The sequence below is a fragment of the Panthera leo genome, chromosome E2, assembly GCF_018350215.1.
Source record: "Panthera leo isolate Ple1 chromosome E2, P.leo_Ple1_pat1.1, whole genome shotgun sequence".
In the NCBI taxonomy this organism is placed as follows: domain Eukaryota; kingdom Metazoa; phylum Chordata; class Mammalia; order Carnivora; family Felidae; genus Panthera; species Panthera leo.
The window spans coordinates 37961911-37988454 of record NC_056693.1 but is presented as its reverse complement, the minus strand read 5'-3'; the positions used below and the strand labels follow the sequence as shown (position 1 = coordinate 37988454).

Sequence of the window (26544 nt, the reverse complement as noted above, 5' to 3'; positions counted from 1 at the left end):
TGTTTTTTTCTCTGGATCATTATCCATACTATTACCTGTGGCTGGCATGTGCTTCCTCCTTTCTTTGAGATCTGAGGTTTTAATCATCGCTTCTTTGGAGAGGCCATTTCTGTCCCTCCACACTTCATGTTCTGACTTAAGTAAAATTTCTGTATGCTCCCATACCCCTCCATATCATAGCCTGTAGAGCATGCATTTGAATCCAGGAAATTGACTCTAAAGCTTACACTCTGAAGATTGCCACTTGCTGATAGTGCATTCTGTGGAAGAGTTCCCGAAATCTCTCTGAATTGCATTAGTTGCATTGGTGAAGTGGAGAAATATTATCTAGTTTGCTGTGGGAATAACATTGCATTTATACATGTAAAAATGTATACCAGATGATAAGTAGCCAACACATGTAATAATAATTAATAATAATAATAATAAGTCTGCTTACCCTGAATTTTCTGTGTATTTATCTCTCACTAGCCTTTGGGTCTTGGAGAGCAGCAACCATGTGTATGTTGTTTGTAAACATTCTCTGTTCATATTTAATAAATGAATGGGTGTACTGTACTGTAGCCAGGCCTTGAGAGTTGTACCTCTCAAGGAGAATTTGCAGGTGTCCCTTACCCAGCCTGCTTCGTGTCACAGAAGCAGCCCTTGGGAGAGGTGGTCCTCACCCTTGCACGTGATGCATGGTGTGTGAAAATTCAGTGTCTTGGGGACATCTTTTGCACCATAATCTCACAGAGAGGGTCTTGGTGACAGGATCAGTGAAGTTGTATTGAAGTGAGCAGGTGTTGGCTGACTTGTGTGATGCACAACAAAGAGAACAGCTTGTCTTTCTGCACCCCACGTCCTTTTGAAGTCCACACCTGGAGTCTTACAGCGTTTGTTGCCTGTAAATTGCCAGTCTTACATATCCACAGATCTTTTGTTTGTAATGCCAAGTGGGTTACTTGAATAACCATGTGAGTGTGTGTTTGTATGTGTGACACAGACAGTAGGATGAGCCAAATATATATAGAAACACAGTTCTCTGTGTTTCAAGAGTACCGTTAGCCAGGTGATCTGGATTTTACTGAGATTTGCTAAAAATGAATTTCTGGAAGAAAGACGGAGCATACAATGTTTACTTAGGGTTTTTGTTTGGTGTTTTGTTGTGTTTTTTTTTTTTTTTTTTTTTTTCCATTTTTTCCAGGATCTAGTTTTGGGAAGTTGCTTTCACTTATGTTGCAGTGTTTCAGATAGTTGCAAATGGTTGAGTATGATACTGATATAAAAACAGTTTTAGTTACTGTATCCTTACTATGTCCACTCCCCTTTTCCTCTATTTCTCAGGTGATCTCAGATTCCAAAATCACATCTGCAGAGTAGATGGTTTATCCCTGTGTTCTAGGCAAGGTATCTGAAGCTCAAATAAATGCGTTCACCTCTCCAGTTCATATGGTTAGAGACCTAAATATTAGCTTTGTGTTTTATGACTTCAAAAACCTATGCTTTCCCCTTCTGCTTCCGTTACTTTTAATAGAAGGGGCCATCAAAACCCAAGTTAGGATTATAATGCAATTTACTTATCAGAGGCTATGGGTAAATGTAAAGAAAAGTATGGCAGAAATAATTTCCAGCATAAATGAGAATAACACCATTTGGATGGCTTGAGTTTTTTTAGCAAAAATGCTGTGTCCAAGAGTGACGCATACCAATACCTGTGTCTCAGGAATGCCTTGTATGTGGATGGAAACCTCCAAGAAGGATATATTATTCAAATTTTCTTTTTTTAATAAAAATGCTAATGAAAATGTTAAAATGCACATAAATTAAAATGATCATAAATTAGGATTAATATCACATTAATGAATTATAATCCCATACTCATTAAGATAAAGTGGCATTTCAATATTTGCTCTTGTTAATAAATTTAATACAATAAATGAAAGGGATACATTTTGAGATTCAATAAATATTTGATGTAATCTTATGCTTTAACTTTTTAAAATATGCAAAAGTAAAGTAGGATATCTAGATGCATTTGGATTCTTTGTTGCTATTTTATGTCTTTTTTTTTATATTCTTTTCTTTTCATTTATTGAAGCGCTAAATACAATTTAAATTGGCAAAGAAAGCGATAGAGCCTGTTCTGAATAAAAGTGATCCCAAGAGAACACAGTATCTTTGAGTCTAGGAGTTTCTTTCCATGCAGCAGCATTTTTTTTTAAGGAACAAGTATTTGAAATTTGAAATCTTACAGTGAAATACCTGGAAAATAGATAGATACATGCACAGACGCACATACATACATACATACATACATACATATATACATACTGAAGATATGTACATTTAAGCACTATTTTCAGCCATAATTCAGTGAGTTTTCCTTTAAAAATGCAAACTAAAATATATACAGTTTTGTTTTTAGTTTTTTTTAACAGGAGTCAACATAGTATAAAGAAGATGTACCATGTGTCTGAACACTCCTGTCTCACTCTTGAGAGTAAGCTGAAAATTTTAAAAGAGGGGTTCTGTTTTCCCTAGTACTTACCAGAATGTTTCAGGTAGGGTAGGTATTCAGTAAATTTTTGCCCTTGTAACCAAACTAACATGAGTTCAGTCCTTGGTGAGTCACAGATAGAAACTATACCAGGTGGTGTTGTCACACAAAGTAAACTTTTTTGCAACAAATAAGGAGACCATGGGGAGTAATTTCAAAAGCTGTGACTTTTGAACAAGGGTAACTTTGTTTTCTTTTCTTTTTTTTTTTTAGGATTAGGATGAATATTAGAAAGGGGAGCCTTGTCATTGGATGTAGAGGTGGGCATTAAGGTCCCACATGTACCTTAAGGAAACATGCATATTCATATTATATTTGTATGTTATGTAAATGAGGCTTGTGCTCCTCCCATGGTGGAGATTTTAGTATTGTAATAAGGTAAAGGTAACTGTCAGTCACTCTGTGGTCCATCTGCGCAGGTGTGAGTCAGAAGTTTAGTTCAAACTGGTCTGGGTGGTCTGGGTCCATGGAACTCGTCCTCTAAGCAGTTCGTTATTGCTTGAAGGATAATTTTGGTTTCCGTCATGGGATATTGTACCTATAGGGTCTTTTGCTTGAATAAAGAGATAAGCTGGAAAGAATAGCTTACAGAAAGGTGTGGAACAAAGGTCAGTGGGTACAAGCAGGTAAGAGTAGTAAAGGTCAGGCCTTGGGGGTCTAGCTAGTGATGACACCCTGACCTGAGATGAATTTGTATTTCTCCTGCAAAGTTCTGATTTTGCAAAGGGGACCCTTTTCTGGCCCCGCTGTTCTTTATCAAATGGGAATAATTTTCCAGGACCAGAAAAATTGTACAAATCAAAGAAGAGAAGGTCATAGAAAATATAAGATCTTGCTATACTTCAGGTTGGATTATTTTTGTTTTTCTAACAGGTAGACCTGAGTTGAATTATGGGTCTACTGCACTTGATCCCATCAAATAGAAACATTGGAGAGGTTATGATGGGCCTTGTCACACCTCACTTTTCTCATGTTTCATGTGAAATAGTCTAACTTACTGACTTCTGGAAAAGTTAAGAGAATTATCATATAAGCAAATCCCGTAGTTGTTGACACTATGATCCATTAAATGACCCATTAAAGGTAGCTAAGAACAACTTTAAATAAATGTATTAATAAATGGAAAAGAATATATGATTTTTGTGTTTTGCTCTTGATATTTTTATCATTCTAAATGTATGGTTGAGTGTCTGACTTTGGCTAAGGTCATGATCTCGCCATTACTGAGTTCTGGCCCCACGTGGGGCTCTGTGCTGACAGCTCAGAGCCTAGAGTCTATTTCAGGTTCTGTGTCTTCCTCCCTCTGTACCTTATCCACTCATGCTCTGTCTCTCTTTCTCTCAAAAATAAATAAACATTAAAAAAAACTGTTCGAACTGATTTGTATACATTTTATTGTATTTCATTTTGTTTTATAATATTTTTTAATTTTGTGTTTAATGTTTTATTTATTTTTGAGAGAGAGAGATAGAACACAAGTGGGGAAAGGGCAGAGAGAGGGGACACAAAATCTGAAATAGTCTCCAGGGTCCAAGCTGTCAGCACAGAGCCCGATGTGCGGCTCAAACTCACAAGCTGTGAGATCATGTCCTGGGCCGAAGTCAGACGCTTAACCGACAGAGCCACCCAGGTGCCCCTATATTTCATTTTGATTGATATGCATACAGTGCCTAAACTCTTTGTACAACTACTGTTAGAATAAATTGATGATGTTAGAATGAATGTCGAAAGAACCAACTTGATACTCAAACAGAAGGTGGTTAAAAAATAACTTTGCAAATTGCCTCATTGCTAACCCATGTCACTTTGCATTTTAGCTACACACAGACCTGGATCCTGGAAGCAAAAAAATCAAGTATATCCTGTCAGGTGATGGAGCTGGGACAATATTTCAAATAAATGATATAACAGGAGATATCCATGCTATAAAAAGACTTGACCGTGAGGAAAAGGCTGAATATACTCTAACAGCTCAGGCAGTGGACTGGGAGACAAACAAGCCTCTGGAACCTCCTTCTGAATTTATTATTAAAGTTCAAGACATCAACGACAATGCGCCGGAGTTTCTTAATGGACCCTATCATGCTACAGTGCCAGAGATGTCCATTTTGGGTAAGTATGCTTCCAATTTCACAGAAATATTAAGAGTCCTCTTTAAAATAGTTCCTGGCATCTGGGCTGGTGTGTTGCTGAATGAAAGACATTTATTACCGTCTTATCTCTGATTTGCATTTCCAAATCCCCTTTTTTGGCCTAAGTTCCACAGCTCAATAGCTTTAGTCCCTTAGTAATAGGAACTGACGAAGCAGTTTTATTAAAATATCTCTCCTTACAACGATAGTACTTCAATAGGCTGAATTTGTATTCCTCTCACAAACTTGTAGTTTGAGTATTGTTACTGAGATGGATTTATCAAGATTTGTTCCAACATGCCAGACTAATCCTATTGATATTTGCTTGATGTTTAATTATTTGTTTGTGTATATTCACATGCAGATGCCACGCATAGAGAAAGAGAAAACGGTCTAAATCTGTAGTCAGCCAGATATTGGATTGAGCTGGTGGGTCAAGTCAAGAGTGAATTAGGAAATCACAGTTGCTAGAGACTTCTTTGTAACTGAGCTTTCTGTAGGAGCACTGCATTCACCAGTGTCCTGCTCATACTTGTTTGCAGGCATTCAAGTATCCATTATATTTTATTGAGCAGTATATATTTCAAAACATGATTTTCTCCCTTTTCTTTTACTGTTTTTGGATATCCTTATCTATCCTCCACCCCTGGCCTTGGTCTAGGAAACACCTGTTTCTAGACTTTATACTATTAGAGGAAAGGTGTTAGACCTCTTCCGTACCTGACAAGATAAGGCAGGATCCAAAATTCACAGTCTGAGATTACAAAAGTCATTCTTATGTATGTAATAAGTACCCGAGCTTATTTCAAATTGCATTTAAGACAACCTACAAGGATACGTGCAGTGCAGCAAAGTCACGTAAATTAAAGCAGGTGAAATGATGAGACAACTAGAAGACACAAGTAAACGTATAAATTGAAGGCCACAGTTAGGTAAATAGCTTGGCTTCATTTGATTTCTTTGCTCTTAACCTACATTATAACTTTGGTAAATAGACCCACTGCAACAGTGAATGAGCATTTTAGGTCTTCCTATCTTACCCATGTTATCTCTTGCCAGGACTCCACTCTACCCATCTCTTGTGCAAGGAATTCTACTTTCTTCTTGTTCTTGTTCTCCTTCTCCTTCTCCTTCTCCTTCTCCTTCTCCTTCTCCTTCTCCTTCTCCTTCTCCTTCTCCTTCTCCTTCTCCTTCTCCTTCTCCTTCTCCTTCTCCTTCTCCTTCTCCTTCTCCTTCTCCTTCTCCTCCTCCTCCTCCTCCTCCTCCTCCTCCTCCCCCTCCCCCTCCCCCTCCCCCTCCCCCTCCCCCTCCCCCTCCCCCTCCTCCTCCTCCATCATCATCATCAAAATCCAGTTGCTCTTCTACACCTGGTTGAAATGACCTGTTTTCTAGGGAAACTTCTATGGCTTTCTAGCAAGCAATTAGCTTTCTACCATCACCACAAGAAGACACCCACAAATGAGCAAAAGCATCTCCATGTTTATACTTCTTTAAGAATCTGACATGCAGGGGCAACTGGGTGGCTCAGTTGGTTAAGCTTCTGACTTTGGCTCAGGTCATGATCTCACACTTGTTGAGTTTGAGCCCCCCATTGGGCTCTGTGCTGACAGTTCAAACTCTGAAGCCTACTTCAGATTCTGTGTCTTCCTCTCTCTGCCCCTCCCCTGTTTGCTCTCTCTCTCTCTCTCTCTCAAAAATAAACATTAAAAGAATTAAAAATCTGACATGAAAACAGGAACTCAGAAACTATTTTTTCTTTTTTTCCCCTCCTCTTTGATCAACTCATTTAGAGCAAAGAATTTCTCTAATTTGTCTTTTTATTTTTTATCTAAATTATAGTAAGATGGTTTTAAAGGACTCCTGATACCTACAATACATACAGAACACTTTGTCTTAATTGCTAATAAGTGATGAACTGTTGATTGAAATTCATGATTACAATTCCTGCATCATAATGACCAAATCTATATCTATTTATTGTAAATATGTCAGAGGCTTCCTTTACTGTGTATATGAGTCATGTACTTGATAAATACATTGGGAAAGAAAACCCCCAAAACTTCTGAAGACTTCAAGATCATTCAGCTAAGAAAAGCATATTAAACATAATATTAGCTACATAATACAGTGTATAAATGTATACTTATGTATGCATTTTTTCCTCTATTTAAAAGATTTTTCTTGATAATTACGTAGAGACTAAAGGAAATAACATAATATTAGCTACATAATAGTGTATAAATATATACCTATGTATTCATTTTCTTGATAATTAAGTAGAGACTAAAAGAAATCATCTATAGTAACATATACACAGTTATTTTTTAAAAGATGTATAGCCTTTGACATCTCTTCCAAAAACCTGTGGTTTTTGCTGCGATTGAAAGTGTGGTTTTTGAAGTTAGATGGAGTTTTGAATCCTAGTTCCATCCCTTATTATCTGGTTGACTTTGAAGTTCAGGGAGGTTAAATTATTGCTTATTTTCCCAAGCTATAATGCAAAGATAATAATTTCCATCTTGCTTTCATTGTGTGAGAATCGCATGAGGAAACACAAGGTAAAGGTATGCTGTAAAGTAAGTAATTGTGCAGAATTGGCTGTTGCAGTTTTTAAAATCATTTTTATTAATCTGTTTCCCACGTTACCTTTGGACCTTTGCTCAAGTATTGATTTTACGCATTGGGTGTCTGGTTTCTGCTTGACTCCAGCCTCTCTGGTTAAAGGAAGCAGAAGCAGCTGCACTATTTTATTGTCAACTGTGAATTATTCCCTTCATTTCTCATGAAGGTGAATATCAGGATGAAGGTCAGCTACTATCTCCTTTCTCTCCCCATTACCACTGTTCTCTCTCAGCCTGGCTCTTCCCTCCCCTCCTTAGTTCTTTCATTTTTCTTCCTTTGCTACTGCAGAAATGCCAGCACTTGCACCTGCACACCCTGAGGAATGCCAGCAAGGACTGGGGGTTTCATTGTGCAGAAAGTGAAAAATAAAATTCTAATTGAGAAATTTACCAATATTAAATTGAAATGAATGTGATGTTCAAGAACTGTCTGCCAGCTGACAGGCTGTCAAGACAAAACACACATATATATTTGCCCAAATGGCAGCCAAATTATTTTAGAAATATCTTACTTGGAAGCTAGAGACACAGCTCTTTTATATTCTGTGAATTTCAGAACTTGATGAGAATTCTCTTTTATAGCAATACCACATAAAGAGTGGCATGTGAGCTTGTCTGATTTTAACTGTGAATCCCAAACTAGCATTGTTGAGGTGGGTTTTTCAATGCAGATTTGCCTATACCTATTGAGTTTCAGACAACATAAATATGTTTAATGCTGTGGTACATTGGGGTGAAGGGTGTTTAACCCTGACCATATGCCTGAACCTGTGTTCAGATGAAATAAACTTTTTATTTGAGTTGAAAATAGAATCTCAGATCAGTGGCCTGCAAATCTGCCTTCTATTTGTGTGACAAAATTTGTAGAAGCCTTACTTTATAGTGTGCACAGTGATCTCTACCTAAATACATATGTTGGGAAGAATTTAGTGATTATATGTAAAGTACTTGGCAGAGCAAAGAGTTAGTGACGAGGGTGTATGAGTTTCTTTACAGCCATCCATTCATGAGTTACTTCTACTAGTAAGTTTCAGTAACCTATATGAATGCCTTGGTCAGTGAAAAACTTCTCAGCAAGCCTTACCTTTTTATTTCAAAAAAATACATATGTTGGAATGAACCCTGTTTCATTCAAAAGGCCATATTAGTGAAAGTAGTGGTGAACGAATGAGAAGTCAAATAGCGCTTAAGCTGCTAGATGTTACTGCATTGGAGAGTACACAATTATATGATATATAACACTAGAGGTTTTCTTAGTTTTCTTTGTGATTCCGGGCTTCTCTAAGGATGATCAACGCGTATTGAAAAGTTGCTATATGCCAGAAGCTGTGTTAAATGCTTTTAATATCTGCAACAGCCCTCCACCACCAGTACTGATATTAACTCCTTATTTCTCATATTTTTAATCAGAAAAACAGGGAAAATAATAGCTAATCCAAATCCAGATATTAAGTGAAGGAGCTGGGATTTAAATCCAGACATCTGGCTCTAGCTCTCATGGGTTTAACCAGTATGCTGTACTCATCTTTGATAATATCTCTAGAGAATTTTGTTTATATGAGCACTATGTTTCTGCTGCATATTTATAATAGTTAATGTTTTTCCAAGGTAGATGATCGCTTGAGGTCAATATACTTTGCAAATTAAATAAAAAACGAAGACAGGATTTGGAAAGGAAAAGTTTGGGTAGAGAGTTGCACAATTTTCAACCTAGGCACAGAAGCACTTTACAAATTTAAGAACAATGCATCACATACATATTCAGATAACAATAAAATTAATTAGGAGCCATGTGGTGAAGACTGACCCTGAAGTGCTGCTAATATAATAAAGATTAAAGAGAGTAACTGAGATTGACTCTGAATTTCCTGGTTGTGAATGCAAAAGGAGAATGTACTATCCACCAAAAATATCCACCAAAATATCGGGAGAAAGTTAAGAGATGACTTAGTATGATATATTTTATTTTGTTTTATTTTTTAATGTTTCTGTTTTGAGAGAAAGAAAGAGTGTGGGTTGGGAAGGGGGAGGGAGGGGGACAGAGGATCCAAAGCAGGCTCTGTGCTGACAAGCAGTGAGCCCCAAGCAAGGCTTGAACTCGTGAACTGAACTGTGATCATGATCTGAACTGAAGTCAGACGCTCAACTGGCTGAGCCATCCAGATGCCCCAGTAAGATCTATTTTAAAAAGGCAATTCTTACTGCTTTCCAAAGACTCACAACTGAAGCGGTTATGGAAGTCAATACGCAATACACACATAAACTCATTCTCCATGAACACTAACTCACACAAAGGAAAATGTTAAAATTTGAAAATAATTTCCGTCATTTTCTATCTATCTTCTCTTGCCATTAATATTAAGCCTTTTTGTTATAAATATGTCCTTTTATGATAAACATCCTCAAATCTTCTTATGAGGAAGGCCCACATAAAATACTTATTATTTATTTGGTGTTTTTTATCATCTTTGATTTGGAATATATTTAATCTTAGAGAAAAGGAGTAAATGTAGTTCAAGTGTATTTTCCTTGAACCATTTGAGAGTGAGTTGCTGACTTGATGCCCCATCACCATGGAAAACCTCAGTAAGTCCTTCCCACAATGCACAATGCAGCCATCACCATCAGGAAATTTATATTGATGTACCATTGCTATTGAAAGCACAGAACTCAGTCACATGTCTCCAATCATGGCAGTAATGTTCTTTTGTATTAAAAGTATCAAATCCAGGACTGTAGGTACATTACCAGTATGTGTCCTTAGAGTGCTTCAATCTGGAATGGTTCTTAAGTCTTTCCTTTGCTTTTATGACCCTTCTAGTTGGACATTATAGAAGAGTTAATCTATAGAATTCCTTAGTTAGGATTTGTCTGAGGTTTCCTTGAGATTAGATCCAGAATATGCATCTTGGAAAGTGATATCACAAATGATATCTTATTGATTTGTATCACGTGGTACAAGATTTTGACATTATTGGTGATAATAACTTTTGATGACTTCATTACGGCAGTGTCCACCATGTGCCTCCATTGTAAAGTTATTTTATTTTTACTCTTTGTACTTAATAACAACTTTGTGGGCAGATGCTTTGAGCCTAAGTAAATATCTTATTCTTCATCATATTACTACACCCCCAGTTTTAACATTCATTGAAGTTTCTTGGCTGAATTATTACCATGACAGCTGCCAAATGGTGGTTGTACTAATTCCCTCATTCAGTCTGCATTGATTACTTGATATTCTTCTTTAAGGAAAAACATTCTTTTCTTCCCATTTATTTGCTTGTGTATTTATGTTAATTTGGACTTCAAGATTTCTGTTTTATTTAGTGAGTTATATACTGTTATTATCATTATTTATCTTAATGCCATGATAATAGTTATGAATCATATTTGTATCAGGCTTGGTCATGACATGCTCTTGAAACTTTTCCTGTGTCCTATTGACATGCCTCATCATTCTTTGGGTACAGTCTTATCTCTGGCGAGAGTGTTCTAGGTTTTTTTTGTATTTTCCATGCCCCGGCCCTGGAATTTGCCATTTATACAAAGACACTTGGTTCCATTTAAAACAGACTTGTATTTGGCGCCAAATGCAGGGTATTGGTTGTATGCATTGCTACCAGGGTGTTGCTCCTCCCATATCTTCTCAATGGACAGGGCAGAACGAAGTAACATATGAGAGCATGTGTACACACACACTTATCTGTATTGAGTTGAACAGTGTTCCCCTCAAGTTTTGTCTGCCAGGACTTTAGATTTTACCTTTATTTGGAAATAGAGTCTTTACAGATGTAAGTAGTTAAGTCCAGGCCATGAGTTAGATAGAGGCAGAGATTAGAATACTGCCCTAAGAAATGTCAAGAGCTACTAGTAGCTGGAAGGGGCAAGGGAACATTCTTCAGAAGAAATGTGGGCCAGTCAACACTGATTTTGGACTCCACCACTGTGAGACAATAAATTCCTACTGTTCTCAGCAATCCAATTTGTGATCATTTGTTATGGTAGCCTTCAGAAACTAATGCACAATCGATCTATTGAAAACCATAAGTTTGGCTCTAAACCTCCAGTTCTAATGCAACAACAGAGGGTTCATTGTATATTTTTTTCCCTTCTCCAGCTGTAAGAAACTGGAGTTTCCTTATCCTCAATATATTTATTATTTGGATCACCCTTCACATCCTGTAATAAGGGATTTCCATTTGCTCCTTCTGACCAACCCCAGATCTCTCACATAAATGTTTATCTGCTGTCATACTCTCCCTTCATCTTTCTATTGTTACACAGATTAGTATCTTGCCCAGTCACACTTAATGGCTTTTGCACGAAATTGTTCAGATGGCAGGAAAACAGGAATGGAGGCAGAAAACTTATACTACTCTCTACTTTTGTTCTCCTCTATTCCTCAGTTGTTTCTTGTTGTATACTGGACCTATAGCAACATTTTCCAATCTGTATTCAAAATAGGTTTACTAAAAAAATCAAATTCAATTGATAAACACTGAATTTTGGAAAATGCAATGTTTTTTGTACTTCTGAGTCTTTATTATTATGTCATAATTTGATAAATTTGTATTACATGCTCTTTCAGAGATTCAGACATTTATATGATCCCAGAAGCTATTTTTTAAATAAATATTTTGCAGCACTGCATAATTTTATACTATACAAGCTTTACAAACACATGTCCAAAGAGAAGAGATTTTTGATTCTATGCAAGGCCACATATTAGTTTAGCATGTAGCTAAATAGTAAAATCTGCAGTTTCTAAAGAGTGAATTAAAAATTATGACAACTGTAGCTTACATGGATTAACTTGTCATTCTTGTCACTTCCTGGTACTTATATCAGTCATATGAACAAGATTCCCAAAGTAATAAAGAGTTCATTCCCATATTCTTTTTTTTATTATTATTAAAGAAACATTTTTTGTCACATAAGCTTAAAATATCAAAGAATGTTCATACTAACAAACAGTCTTAAGCTTCACATTCTCCTTTCTTATAATGTAGAGGTTGTAGATTTCTTGTCTGGATTTAAAAAAAAAATGGTACTTTTCTCTATTTTAATGGAAAGATGCAAAATGAAGAAAGGGAAATACATATCTTGATGGATTTGATTATATTTTTTTGTCTTGTTTGATTCAGAGTGATGAGCAAAACTGCAATTCTTTAGGAAAACATGGGTAGGAAATCATGGGGATTGAAATAAATACTCTCAAAAGAAATCCAGCTGCTCTACCTGATATGAATGCTTATAACAGCTGTGGTTCCAAAACTCAAAGATGACGTGAGGATTGTGTAGTTTCTATTTTGCATAAGGAAGCTAACCTTCATTAGGGATACATATTTGAAATACTGAAAGTATTCTCTGATCAGCAAATCTGTACTTATCATAAGGAAAATTAAAATACCTCCAGAAAAACTTTGTATTATAGGTTGAGGTTTGAGAAACCAAGGTAGTATTCTACCTAGACAATCCAATGATCTGCTGTCTTCCTTGTCTTTTTGCCCTCATAAGAGAATTAATATTTTAGGACTCACCATATTTATTGATTCCAGAAGCAAAAGGGCAAGTCTTCTGTAAGTTATTCAAGCCATGCTTGTGTCCAGAGCTCTGTGAATTAGTATCAACACCCACAGTGTTAGGAGTTTTTCTGTTATGTTGTCATTCCAGGAAATCATGAATTAAAAGGAACCAAAGAGTAAAAGCTTATAGAGTTCAATCTTTGCCCACATTCGCCTGCTAGAGACATGAATCAACTGCATGTCAGGGCAGCTCCAAAACATGCATTTGTGAAATTCTGAAGTCTTGGCTGAAAATGAATGTAGGACACCTTTGTCAATATATTTTTGGTATCAGCATGCTCTTCTCAGAACCTTGCCTCTTGGAGCTGGTGGGAATTCCTTAGAATGTCTATGCATTTATTAATATTATTTCTTTAACTTTGGTATTTGTGTATGATGGGCTTAATAATAGTACTTCCTGGATTCATTGGACTTTAAAAATTACCATTTGATTTTTTTAGAACCAAGCGCTTTATTCCTTGGTTGTTTTATGAGGTATGTGTTGTTGTTATTCCTATTCTGCTTACCAATAACTTCACATAGAGAAAAACAATGAGATTTATATGGCAAGATAGCTGTATGTGTAGATAAGCACATAGATTAATAGATAAAAAGTGATAGAGCTGTTAAAAGGGGAAAAATAAAGATACACAGATATGTAAAATGTAGACCTATGGATAAAAGAGCTGTGTGTGTGTGTGTGTGTGTGTACTTGATATATAATTTGATATCCTAAAAAAAGACAAAAAATAGTTATATAGGAGGCTGTAGATGAGAATACATGGATTGCTTCAAATGCATCTCCCATTGTAAGGGAACAGGTTTTCATCCCTTGTGCCTGCATTTGAAGAGTTTAAAGTCAGTATAACCATATTTGTTGCCAAGAAGATTTTATTCATTTTCTTTTTGTCAGTGAGCATGACACCAAAGAGTCTTCCCTATATAACCATGTCACATTTTTCAGATCTCATCATTATCGAACAATTATGCATCTTTGCAAGCCACAGGAGCCATCTGAGTTCAAGAAATATATTCAATGTGGGAGAAGGGGAGAAGGTGTCTGGGGAGGAAGACCACAGAAGTAAAAGTGACATTTTCATCACATTATATCAAGGGTACCTACTGTCAGTAGGATTTATTCTTGTTGATGTTAATCTTGATCACTTGGCTGAGGTATTATTTTATTAGATTCCTCTACCATAAAGTTACTCTCTCCCTCCTTTTCCATACTGTACCCTTTGGAAGGAAGTGTCAGTGTGCAGTATATATTTAAAGAGTGGAAGGTCGGGGCTCCTGGGTGGCTCAGTCGGTTAAGCTGCCGACTTCAGCTCGGGTCATGATCTCGCGGTCCGTGAGTTCGAGCCCCGCGTCGGGCTCTGTGCTGACAGCTCAGAGCCTGGAGCCTGTTTCAGATTCTGTGTCTCCCTCTCTCTGACCCTCCCCCGTTCATGCTCTGTCTCTCTCTGTCTCAAAAATAAATAAACGTTAAAAAAAATTAAAAAAAAAATAAAGAGTGGAAGGTTATGCTTTCCTCCCACACCACATAATAGCATTGCTCATGTGATTTCTCATACATATGAGATTTTTCTCTTCTGTATTTTTCCTTTCTTTTTTTTTCTTTTCTTTTTTCTTTCCTTTCCTTTCCTTTCCTTTCCTTTCACCAATATGTGTACTCAAGTGTTATTTCTTTTGTATCTTGGCTTATAATCCAATACAACTTTATTTTCTTGCTCAATTTCTTTGTCAGCTTTGGCCGCTGGAAGGCATTTTAGTTGTTTCCTGTGTCCCTTTAACATCCATCCGTCCATCATTATCATTATCATCATCATCATCATCAGTACTTTGGTTTAGATTTTAGCACTTATTTACTTTCTTACTTTCTTGCACTTCATGATGCTCCAGGCTCATCTTGTATAATTATTACTCCAATTCTAGAATAAACTATTTTTCTAAGGAACCCCAGTTCCTTTTATTGGAGTGTTACAAACCAAGATGAGTATTGGGTGTATTTGTTCCTACTGAGTTGCCTTTGCTTCTAGGCCCTCTCAGCTGATACAGGGAGGACAAATATATGTGGATATACTAAATTATACACACACACACACACACACACACCACATATATATTGTACAAATATATATGGATAGTAGTATATGTACTAATAATCTAATCCATGTATTAGTATATACGTTAGTATGTTAGTGTATTATTATGTTAATGTGTATATATACAAACACAGTATACTTATATACACACATATACAAACATATACAAACACTCACACACTTAGGTCCCCCTTTTTCCCCCATCGCCCTCAGTAAGTTCTAAAATAGATATGTAATATAGTGGCATTATTTTCTCACCGGTTATATTTTATCCTGGGAAACTCTATTATCCATTTTTTTAATTTGCGTATATTAAGATTTACTCATTGTGCTATAAATTTTAATAGTTTTGATAAGTATGTTGTGCCATGATTCCATCATTACAGTATCATACAGAATATTTTACTGCTTTAAAAATATCCCTTGAGCTTTACCTATTAAACTTTGTCATATCCTTAACTCCCAGTAAGCACTGATCTGTTTATTGATTCTTTCCTAGAATGTCCTACAAAGAAATAATATAGTATGTAGACCTTTCACTTAGTAGTATGCTCTTAAGATTCATTCATCCATGTTTTTGCATGGCTTAATAGTTCATTCCTTTTAACCAATAGGTAGTATTGAGTCATATGGATTACCATAGTTTGTTTATCCATTCACCTATTGAAGGATATTTTTATTGCTTCCAGTATTGTGTGATGATAAATAAAGCTGCTCTAAACATTCATGTATAAGTTTTTGTTTAGAAATTAGTTTTTTTAATGTTTATTATTATTTTTCTTATTTTTTTGAGAGAGAGAGAGAGAGAGTGAGCGAGCATGAGCAAGGGAGGGGCAGAGAGAGAGGAAGACACAGAATCTGAAGCAGGCTCCAGGATCCAGGCTGTCAGCACAGAGCCTGATGCAGGGTTCAAATCCATTAACTGTGAGATCATGACCTGAGCTGAAGTAGGACCCTTAACTGACTGAGCCACCCAGGTGCCCCTAGAAGTTAGTTTTAAATTTAGTTGGATAAATATCTAGGGGTATGACTGCTTATATTTAATTTTATAAGAAATTTTAATTGGTTCAATGGAAGTACTAACCACAAAGCCCTATCTATAATCTACAAAACACTATAAAGATATCCCTCTTTGATCATCAGGTCATCAAAAACCTAGAATAGAAAGCAATCAGTTAATATAGAGATGGACATAAGTACTTGAATGAGTTCCAGTCATCACATTACAAACAGGAACTATCTTAAAATACTGTCAGACCTTTGGAAATGCAACCCAAGATGATTTTTTTTAATTTTTTTAAATGTTTATTTATTTTTGAGAGAGAGAACGAGAGAGAGAGAGAGAGAGAAAGCATGAGCAGGAGAGGGGCAGAGAGAGAGAGGGAGACAGAGAATCCGAAGCAGGCTCCGGGATGTCAGGACAGAGCCCGACGCGGGGCTCGAACTCACAAACTGTGAGATCGTGACCTGAGCCGAAGTCGGATGCTCAACTGACTGAGCCACCCAGGCGCCCCCATTTTTTTAATCTTTCCTTTATTCTGGTCAAAATGAGTCCTCTTTATTCTATTCTTTGTGTGTTGTTCATAGGCACTGTTCACCAGCTTGCCACTAACAACATTACTCTGGCCATTCCTGCTTTTTGAAAGTTTGTGTGAAAAAAGGGAATGAGTGAAAAAATGAGTATCTTCTAGTCCATAACCACCTATGGAGAACCTACCTCTTTCAGGCTGTAGTGAACATCCATTGAGTGTCTGCTTAACTCATGCTGTGTTTAATCTCTGCTAACTGTCCATCTCCCTGTTGACAGTATGGATAATTAACAGTCAGTTTATATAAGGTTGCTTCTGTTCTGGAACACAGGTAGACGTTTGATCACATCGAATTTACTTAGTCTCAACCCCAGGAATTTGCCATGAAGACTCAGAAGATTTTGAAATAGTATCTTTCTTAGCAGCTCAACATGTAAATATGTGAACATGTAAATCACTATGTAGACATCATCTTTTCACGGTGTCTATTAGAGAAATCAAAAAGGTACACTTGACCGAGAGAGGTGGGGAGATGAACTAAGTAACAAAGAAAAGAAAATGATGAATAAGTAACAAAGAAAAGACTCTGCAAGTTCTTACTGGATTTTTTAGTCTCTGGTTTTCTAGAAACATACTGAGTCTTAGGTAATTCCCATCACTGGCTTCCCATGATACTCCATCCGTACATGACAACTCCACAAGGGGAGGGACATACTATGTTTCTTAAAAACAAAAATTTCATAAGAAATATATAATTGTCTTTTGTGTGTTGTCGGTGCCAGTGGAAAGAAATTATTCACAGGAAGTTTGGTCTATTAGAGAAGGGATATAGAAGCATTTTTCTTCCTGGATATGTTAACCCTGTATAAAGATAATCAATATTTATGCACACTGAAATTATATGAAGTTCTTTTTTCATTATATAAACCTAGAGAATAGACTATCACTCTTGTGTCTTCCTTCTGAAACATCTTGGCTCTTCAGGGCAAGGTGTGGCATTAGTAATATGTCGTGCTTATCTTCATAATATAATATGAGTAAAAGAGGAAGTTTTGTCTTCATCTGCCATCAACTGCTGCTCATTTAAACACAATGAACTGAAATATTGCATTCTTGGGAATGTTTAAACTGGAATTGGGGATGGGATATCCCTTCTCCCAGGCTTTTGAAAAGGTCATGGATCTCCTTGACCTGGGAAAGAAAGAGAAAATGAGTGAAGGAATATTCTCAGTTCAGTATGAAAAAAGACCCTTCATGCCAAATGCAATGTCACTCTTCCACCCATTTATATTCATAGATGCTTTTAATGGATGTCAGATAACATGCCATCTTCTGTGCTTTGTTCTTTTAAAAATTACTATTAAAGAAAAGCTGGATGATCAAGACTGAAAACAAAGGACAAAATTCATTCCTGAGTATGTCTTTAGTGTCCTTTTTCTCACCTTGACAAAACCATCTGAATAATGATAATCACCCCAGGATCCTTTTTTTTTTTTTTTTTTTTTCGGTGTTGTTATTCCTTTGTCATTTTTAGGGCTGCTGATACCATTAGGTAACAATGAAATAATATTAAACAGTCCCCACACATTTATGTATATGTAACAAGTTACAATGTCAAAATTAAACGAAAGGAGAAGTGCCAGGATCTGCCTTAAGAGTGGCTCTTGCAGTGTCTTGCAGCTCCAGGAAATGCTGTGTATGTGCACTCTGAGCACGCTTTTTTTAAAAAATAATTTATTGTCAAATCAGCTTCCATACAACGCCCAGTGCTCATCTCAACAAGTGCCCTCCTCCATGCCCATCACCCAGTTTCCCCTCTCCCCAACCTTCATCAACCATCAGTTCTTTCTCTGTATTTAAGAGTCCCTTGTGGTTTGCCTGCCTCCCTCGCTGTAACTCGCCCCCCCCTCCCCTATGGTCTTCTGTTAATTTTCTCAAGATTCACATATGAGTGAAAACATATGGTATCTGTCTTTCTCTGACTGATTCCACTCAGTATAATACCCTCTGGTTCCATCCATGTTGCTACAAATGGCCAGATATCATTCTTTCTCATTGCTGAGTAGTATTCCATTGTATATATAAACAGCATCTTCTTTATCCATTCATCAGTTGATACACATTTAGGCTCTTTCCATAATTTGGCTATCGTTGAAAGTGCTGCTATAAACATTGGGGTCCCATTGCCCCTATGCATCAGCACTCCTGTATCCCTTGGGTAAATTCCTAGCAGTGCTATTGCTGGGTCATAGGGTGGTTCTATTTTTAATTTTTTGAGGAACCTCTGCATTGTTTTCCAGAGCGGCTGCACGAGTTTGCATTCCCACCAATGGTGCAAGAGCAAGTGCAACAGTGCAAGTCCCTCTGAGCACCCGTTAGGGGGACCCTACAGCAAGGAAAGTAAGACCATGTGTTGTGAAGCCAGCATTGTCTCCCTGCTTCATGTAGCACTAAGGGCATTGGTGACTTAGAATTTTCATAAGCACAGAAGGCAATTCTTGTTCTTATTCAGGCTTTTCTGCATGTTTGCCTTCTCTTGTCCCTGGTACATATTTTTGAATTATGCATTAAAGTATAATATCCACACAGTAAGTGCATATGTCATAAGAGCACATGCTCACAAACTGAACAGTTTCATGTAATTAGCACCCAAATAGAAAAAAATCAGTATAGTATTTGCCTTGCAAAATTCATTCTTGGGCTTCTTCCTGACACTATTTCCACAAGAGTAACCTGTATCCTCACTTCTAAAAGTATAATGTTTTGCCTGCTTTGTGCTTGACACAATTGGACTCATGCACTCCTTTTGGCTTTTGTGTCTCATTTCTTTCTCTCAATGCTCCAGACAAGCTTGAAACCAGTTCAACCATATTTACGAGACACGTGAATGAATCAGTGAATATGGTGCTTTTTAAATTCCTTTATCCTGTTGATTCCTCCCACACTTCTCCTCTTTTCTTTTTGGTTTTGGTGTTAGAAGGTGACTTTACCATTAGATATGTTATTTCGCATGTCCTTTCACCACGTACCCAGCTCAAGGCAGACAGTGGGAACTTCCACATCAAGGCCAGAATTGGTTTGGTAAGTCTGCATCCATGGGACACAGAAGTGGTTTCTAATCTGCCTGAAACAGTTTGACTGATTGATTGACAGAGAGAGAGGGTGAGCGAGGATGAGCCTGGGGAGAGGGGCAGAAGGAGACAGGAGAGAGAATCTCTAGCAGGCTCTATCCTCTGCTCTGTGTGGATCTTATCGTGGAGCTCCATCCCATGACCTTGGGATCATGACCTGAGCCCAAATCAAGAGTAGGATGCTTGTCTCAGCCACTCGGATGCTCCAAATCTCACTTTTTTGTAAAAGAAATTTACATATTAGAATTACTTTTACCCCAAAGGGGAAAAACACCCAAACTGCAGTTCTGCCTTTTCTTTTTGTTTTTGTGAGAGGGAGGGAGGGAGAGAGAGAGAGAGAGCGAGCGAGCAAGTGCACATGAGCATGAGCAGGGGAGGGGCAGAGAAAGAGGAGAGAGTCCCAAGCAGGCTCCACACCCAGCACAGGGCTTGATCCCACAAACCATGAGATCATGATTTGAGCCAAAATCAAGAGTCAGACACTTAACCATATGAGCCACTGAGGAGCCTTCTACCTTTTATTTTTTTTTAAACATTTCACTCCCTGTTTCTCCATTGTCTCTAATGTTATCAAACCACCTACATTTTTGTACAGTAAAGTCACAGAGATGAAAACTCAACTCTGTGTGCAGAAAGAAGGACCTAGTGGTTAAGAATTCATTCTCTAGAGTCTGTAGGCCATATTGCAAACCCCTAGTAGTTTCCTTAGAGCCCCAAACTGACCTTTAGTCCTTTGAGATTTGCCGCTGGGATTTTTGTCCTATATCAAGTATGACATTAATTACATGGAACATGTCATGTTAGAGAAAACTATTATAATTTTGTTTACTGATATAAATTATCATTTAAAAAGGAAACTTTAGGGGGTACCTGTGTGGCTCAGTCGGTTAAGTGTCCGACTTCAGCTCAGGTCATGATCTCACAGTTCTTGGGTTCGAGTCCCATATCTGGCTCTGTGCTGATAGCCCAGAGCCTGGAGCCTGCTTCGGATTCTGTGTCTCCCTCTCTCTCTGCTCCTCTCCTGCCCATACTCTTGTTTTTCTCTCTCTAAAAAATAAATACAAATAAAAAGGAAACTTTATTTCATCACTAGTATCATTTGCCTTAAATAGATAAATGTCAAATGTAACATTAGATATAATGAAACATATACATAACATTAGGTAGACATCATGTGAGATATAGGTAAATATATAAAAGTCATTGACTTTTGTATAGACACTGTTGCCTGATGAAGGCTTTTATTTGTAGGCCTTCATGTGCCTTGGTATATTAAAGCATATTGGCAAATATCAGCTGTTAAACTCATATAGGCATAAAACTGAGATTATGCCTTTAGTATAAAAGGAGAATGGAATGGGTATATGTCTGTCACTGTGGATTTGAAACTAATTAATGCTGATTCCTTGCATACCTAGAGTACCCTGCTGGAATGCTGCTCCTATTTTAGAGAGCAACATGTTATGCAAAGTGCATGTTTACATTTTGGTATATGCCATGCAAGGACACACACAGCCCATGTTCTCTCTTAGCCATACCTACCACCAAGGGGCACATAGTTTGGCAGGGAGGGTCACCAGCTACTTACATCTTGCCAAAGATGTGGAAGGACCATCACAGCAGAAACCAAGACTGCCTGGAGGACCCAGAGATACCTGGAGATATCCCTGGGAATTTTGCTCACCTAAGATTTGCATGGCAGGGGATCCATTAAAATTTCATGTTTCCTGTGACTAGAGGAGCTGTGGCCATTTCTTAAGATCTTTGGAACAGATGAGGAATAGGCACACACTATCATCTACTCAGAAGTCAAGTCCTGTGCATTGGTCAGAGGCTGTGCTAGTAGGACTGTGTGGGCTCTGCTAAACGATCCATTTCTGCAAAATGGAAAACATTTCAGCATCATCTTTCCATTCCTAGGCCTTAGCCATCCAGAGCGTACGAACAATTAACATTGTATTCAGTGAGCAAGCAGGTGGATGAAAAGAAAAGTGTGTGATTGTTTCAAATATTTGGTGGGAGCCTTTACCTCATATCCATCAAGTGAAACACATCTGATCACAAGATATTTCAAGATGTCATGATAAAAGTGAGTTATTGCTGTGCTATCATCCTCGGTGAAAAAGGCAGTTTTGAAGCTTCCTTATCCCCACGCCTCAGACACAAGAGCCATGTTGGGTTTTGAAGGGACATTCGAACACATTAGACTTGGCATTTGCTTTGAACAGAAAAGACATTCCTGATTAATTTTAAGATTTGCCTGACTCGTTAGATTTTTCTGTAGCTCTTTAACTTCTTTAGAGCTTCTGGTACTATAGAAAGCAATTTGAGCAGGGTGGGGAATGCTTAGATATGTAAGATCCAAGGTTAGGCATAGGACTGCGTGGAGAATATAAAAATTTGCTTCCCTGTGTCTGATGTAATGCTTCCTTGAAATATTCAAAGGTAAATGCTTAGGCTTTGAAGCCAGACTGTGTTTGAATTGTGATCTCTTCCTAACTATTGGGTGACCCTAGGAAGGGAATTTACCTCTCTGAATCTGAGATTCTTTGTCTTTAAAATGGGGCTTAAAAAGGAAAATTATGTGAAAGGATAAAATACTCTGGTATGTAATATTCCAAACAATGTCATTTGGCCCAGGCTCTGAGGCATAACTACCTGTTCCAAAGGTCTGCCTCATTGGCTTTCTTTGCATGCTCCTTCTGAATTCTCTGAGCATCAGTGTATATAAATTTGAGTCTTCCTGCATGGTGGTTTTTGTTTAGGATACGTTTTCAGAATTAAGCTAGTTAGTTTGTTCAAATAATCAATTATTTTATTACCTTTACTTAAGACTATACCTTTACTCTTTGTTTCTGTGATCCTACCTACTCTATGAAAGAATTTTTTTTTAATTTTTAATTTCTATTTATTTTTGAGAAAGAGAGAGACAAAGCCTTAGTAGGAGAGAGGCAGAGAGAGAAGGAGACACAGAATCTGAAGCAGGCTCCAGGCTCTAAGCTGTCAGCACAGAGCCTGACACAGGATTTGAACTCAGGAGCCTTCAAGTCATGAGATCATGACCTGAGCTGAAGTTGGCCGCTCAACCAACTGAGCCACCCAGGCACCCCAATGAAAGAATTTTAATATCTCATTTCTTTACTTTGTGCTGAGTTCCTGGCCTATAACTCCCAACTGCCCGCATGACATGTATATGTGAGATTGAGAAGCGTTTTTAACAACTAGCACATCCAAAACTGAATCTCATACAACCTGTGGGACAGGATCCAAGCAAGGAGAGCCATGGGTCTTCTGCATTTAAGCATCTTGGAAAGCTGCAGTCAACGTGTCAGCCAGGACTGAGATCTCATCTGAGGCTCTACTGGGCAAGAATCCTAATCCCAAAGTCTCATGGTTATTGACAGTGTTCAGATTCTTGAGGGCCTTCAATTCTTTTTCGTATTTTTTTTTTATTTTTTAATGTTTATTTTTGAGAGGGAGAGAGAGAGAGAGAAAAAGCAGGGGAGGGGCAGAGAGAGAGGAAGACACAGAATTCGAAGCAGGCTCCAGGCTCTGAGCTGTCAGCACAAGAGCCCGATGTGGGGCTTGAACTCATGAGATCATGACCTGAGCTTAAGTCAGATGCTTAATCGACCAAGCCACCCAGGCGCCCCAGAGGGCGTCTGTTTCTTTCCTGTGTGGTGACCATCTTCCCTTCCTCGCTGCATGGCCTTTCCCTGTGACAGCTCAGAACATGGCAACCTCCTCCTTCATAGTCACCAAGAGAGAGTCTCTGGCATAACAGTCATAGCAGTCTCGTGTGACATAATCCCTTTGCCCCATCACCTTGGCCGTATTGTATTGCTCAGAAGCAAGTCACAGGTCATAGTTATCATTGATCCCCTCCTCTGTGGTTTTATAATAGCAAGAGTGATTATTTCTAAAACAGGGTTTTGAGCATGGCATTCCCTTGCCAAACACCCTTGTGTGTCTTCCCTTTGCTCTTAGAAATAAATGTAGTCAGATTTGAACCATTTTACAGTAGAGAAGGGTCACCTTCTTCTTTTCAACTGCTGTGTCTTCCCTCCCCATCCTAGTCCAAGAGACCATTATATTTCACTCAGACTTCTGGCTGGCCTCCATGCTGGCTGTCTGGATTCGCTACTCTGTGAATTCTAGTGCATTCTCTGATTATGGCATGTTCCTGCTTACTGATCGTCAGTGTTTCTCCATTGCATTGTAGAGATCTTCCAAAATTTACAACACGGCTGCTAATGCTCCGCTCAATTTGTGCCAACGTCCCTGTGTTTTCAAGCTGTTTACTGTCCCTCACAGGCCTACTTCTTGTCCCTCGTGTGTGATGGCCTCAGAGACTCCACATGTGGCATTGATTTTGCCTAGGAGAGTCTAATTCCTCGTCATCCTTCTAGTTTGGATTTTTATCCTTTCTTCCGAGTGTGTTCAAGCCTTCCTATCATTCTGTCTTTTCCTTCATACAAATTATAATTAATTAGTTACTTGTGTAGTTATCTGTGCTTATCATTCCTGAAGATGGAGCCTCTGCTTACATTGTTCCCCATTGTTTTCTGTACCTCGCAAGAGGCTAACCTAGGTATATCTCAGAAAACAAACAGGCACACAACAAACAGAAAAGGAAGATAGGACTAAAATAACGAACGGTGTTCTCTTTACATATTTCAGTTGCAGTTAGGGAAACAGACAAAAGATCTTTCTGCCTTGAGGCCAGGTGTGAAGGACATCTGCGTTCTCATGATCTGTGCTCCTGAGAGGTCAGGAGAGGAGCCCAGGAGAGGTTCGGTCATGGCCAGACACAGAACAGTTCGTGAGGTGGTAAGTATCAGGTACAACTGACAGCACTCCAGGAATCCCATGGTGAAGCAAACTTCAGTGTCTTGGGGGAACATGAGGCGTTTTGGTGCTGGAACGTTATCAAGATCTGTGCTGCCTCGCAGAGTGACAAGGCAGCTGATCTTGAAACGTGACAAACGGTAAACTCCTTTTACATGATGCTGTGTCTTCAGTCTTCCTGTACACACCAGACTGATAGGGAAATGAGGAAAGTGCTCTCTGTTTAAGAGAGAAGATGCTCAGGCCTTCTTCACTTGTTTTTCTTTTGATATTCACGTTTCTCCCTCCTGTTTAAGAGAAATCAGTCTTAATAACATTCTTCCCCTTTATGATTCAATATAAAGTTGACTTACGTATTACTTCCTTTTAATTTTTGGTTGTCCTAGGTAAGAGCATCATGGAAAGCTGGGGAATAACAATGTATCAGTCTACCTTCCAGGAAACTCATTTCTGTAGGATTTAGACAATGAAATGTAAGATTCACTGTATCATCTTTTATTTTTCAGTGGCTTTAGAAACTTAGGCAAGACATGGAGGTGAACACATTAATTTTATTCAGATACAGGGGATCAAAATATTCAGGTGGCAACTTAGATAACCTTTTATAGAATAGGATTTAATGTACAACATGAGATGCTAGAGTCTCTAATGAGCAGCAGAGAACAGGTAGACTCTGGAGAGGAAGCTGTGGATCTGGGAGGCCGCTCGTTAAACATGCAAATTTGGATATATTGTTTCTCTTCTCTGCACGTCCAGTTTGTAATTTTTATTTTTATTTTATTGTATTTCAATTTTTGAGAGAGAGAGAACATGCATGTACAAGGGAAGGGGCAGAGAGAGGGAGGGAGGGAGAGAGAGAGAGGGAGAGGGAGAGAGAGAGAGAGAGAGAGAGAGAGAGAGAGAGAGAGAGAGAATTTTAAACAGGCTCCATGCTCAGTGCATAGTTCGGCACCGTGCTCTATCTTAAAGCCATGAGCTCGTGTCCTGATCCAAAGTCAGGACTCAGATACTTAACCGACTGAGCTGCCCAGATGCCCTAGTTTGTAATTTTTAAAACAATTTTCTTTTACTATTATTTAGGGAACTAATTTACATTCAGTGCCATTTAGTAGGGCTTCAATACCTGTTAATTAAGAAATAAAAATAACATCACCTACAAAATTCCTGGGCTAGTGTCTTACATACAGTAGGTGCTCACTAAATCTACACCGTTGTTATCTCATTATCAACATCATTATCATTACTACTGTAGACCAACACTACACTGAGCAATTTCACCTGATTGGATGGGCACACATATCTATGAGGCCTTTTGTTCCTTTGTTTGGATTAAGAAAAGCCAACAGTTGTCTAAGAGTCTTACAGCAAATATGCAGTGAATCCGGGGTTTTATTCTTTCCAGTCTTACCACAAACACTTTAACTAAATCATGATTCTGTACATCCCAGTGGAGCACATCATTGTATGTTAAATACCTGTATATTGTTATGAAAATCACAGCTGCTTTCAAGGTACTTAGGGTTCACTCACTTTCCATTGTCCCCAGACTAAACCCTGGGCAATTATGTTGAAATACTTAAAAGCAGGTGAGGAAGTGTAAAGTATTTCTGCCATTTGGGCATCGTTTATTCAGGGTTCCTCCTTGGGCAGCTTTTAAAGGATACTCTTTCTAGGAATAGAAAAAGAAACTCGTTACTTGGTTTTCCATCCTTCTTTAATAAACATAGAAAAGTATTCAAAGAAAGATTAAAATTCTTCTAATATCTGACTCGATGATAAGCTCCGTGAAGGCAAGACCATTGCTAACACACTTTGGCATGGTGTTTGCAAGTATTTTTTTTCTTAACTGTGACAAAAACTTCATTCTTAATCCCCCTTCTTGGTTTTTAACTTACTGTTTATGAATTGCAGGTTAATGCGGTTTCTAAAAAAATTTTCTCTTAAGCCTTGCAGGAACCAAAATTTTCCAATATTTTGTCTTTTTTGCACCTATTCTCTCCTTCTCTCTGTCTGTCTCTCTATCACACACACACACACACACACACACACACACTCCTTTGCCTTCCACTCTC

At 38.0% G+C, this 26544-nt stretch overlaps 1 protein-coding gene across 3 annotated transcripts in view; it reads left to right on the top strand.

The window, feature by feature from the left end:
• The window catches only part of CDH8 (cadherin 8), a 412814-nt gene that overhangs the window by 161223 nt on the left and 225047 nt on the right, over positions 1–26544 (top strand). For all 3 annotated transcript variants that reach the window (XM_042918476.1, XM_042918478.1, XM_042918477.1), the window contains exon 3: positions 4357–4651. In XM_042918476.1, coding sequence (XP_042774410.1) covers positions 4357–4651 — 295 coding nt within the window. The remainder of the gene's footprint in view (positions 1–4356; positions 4652–26544) is intronic.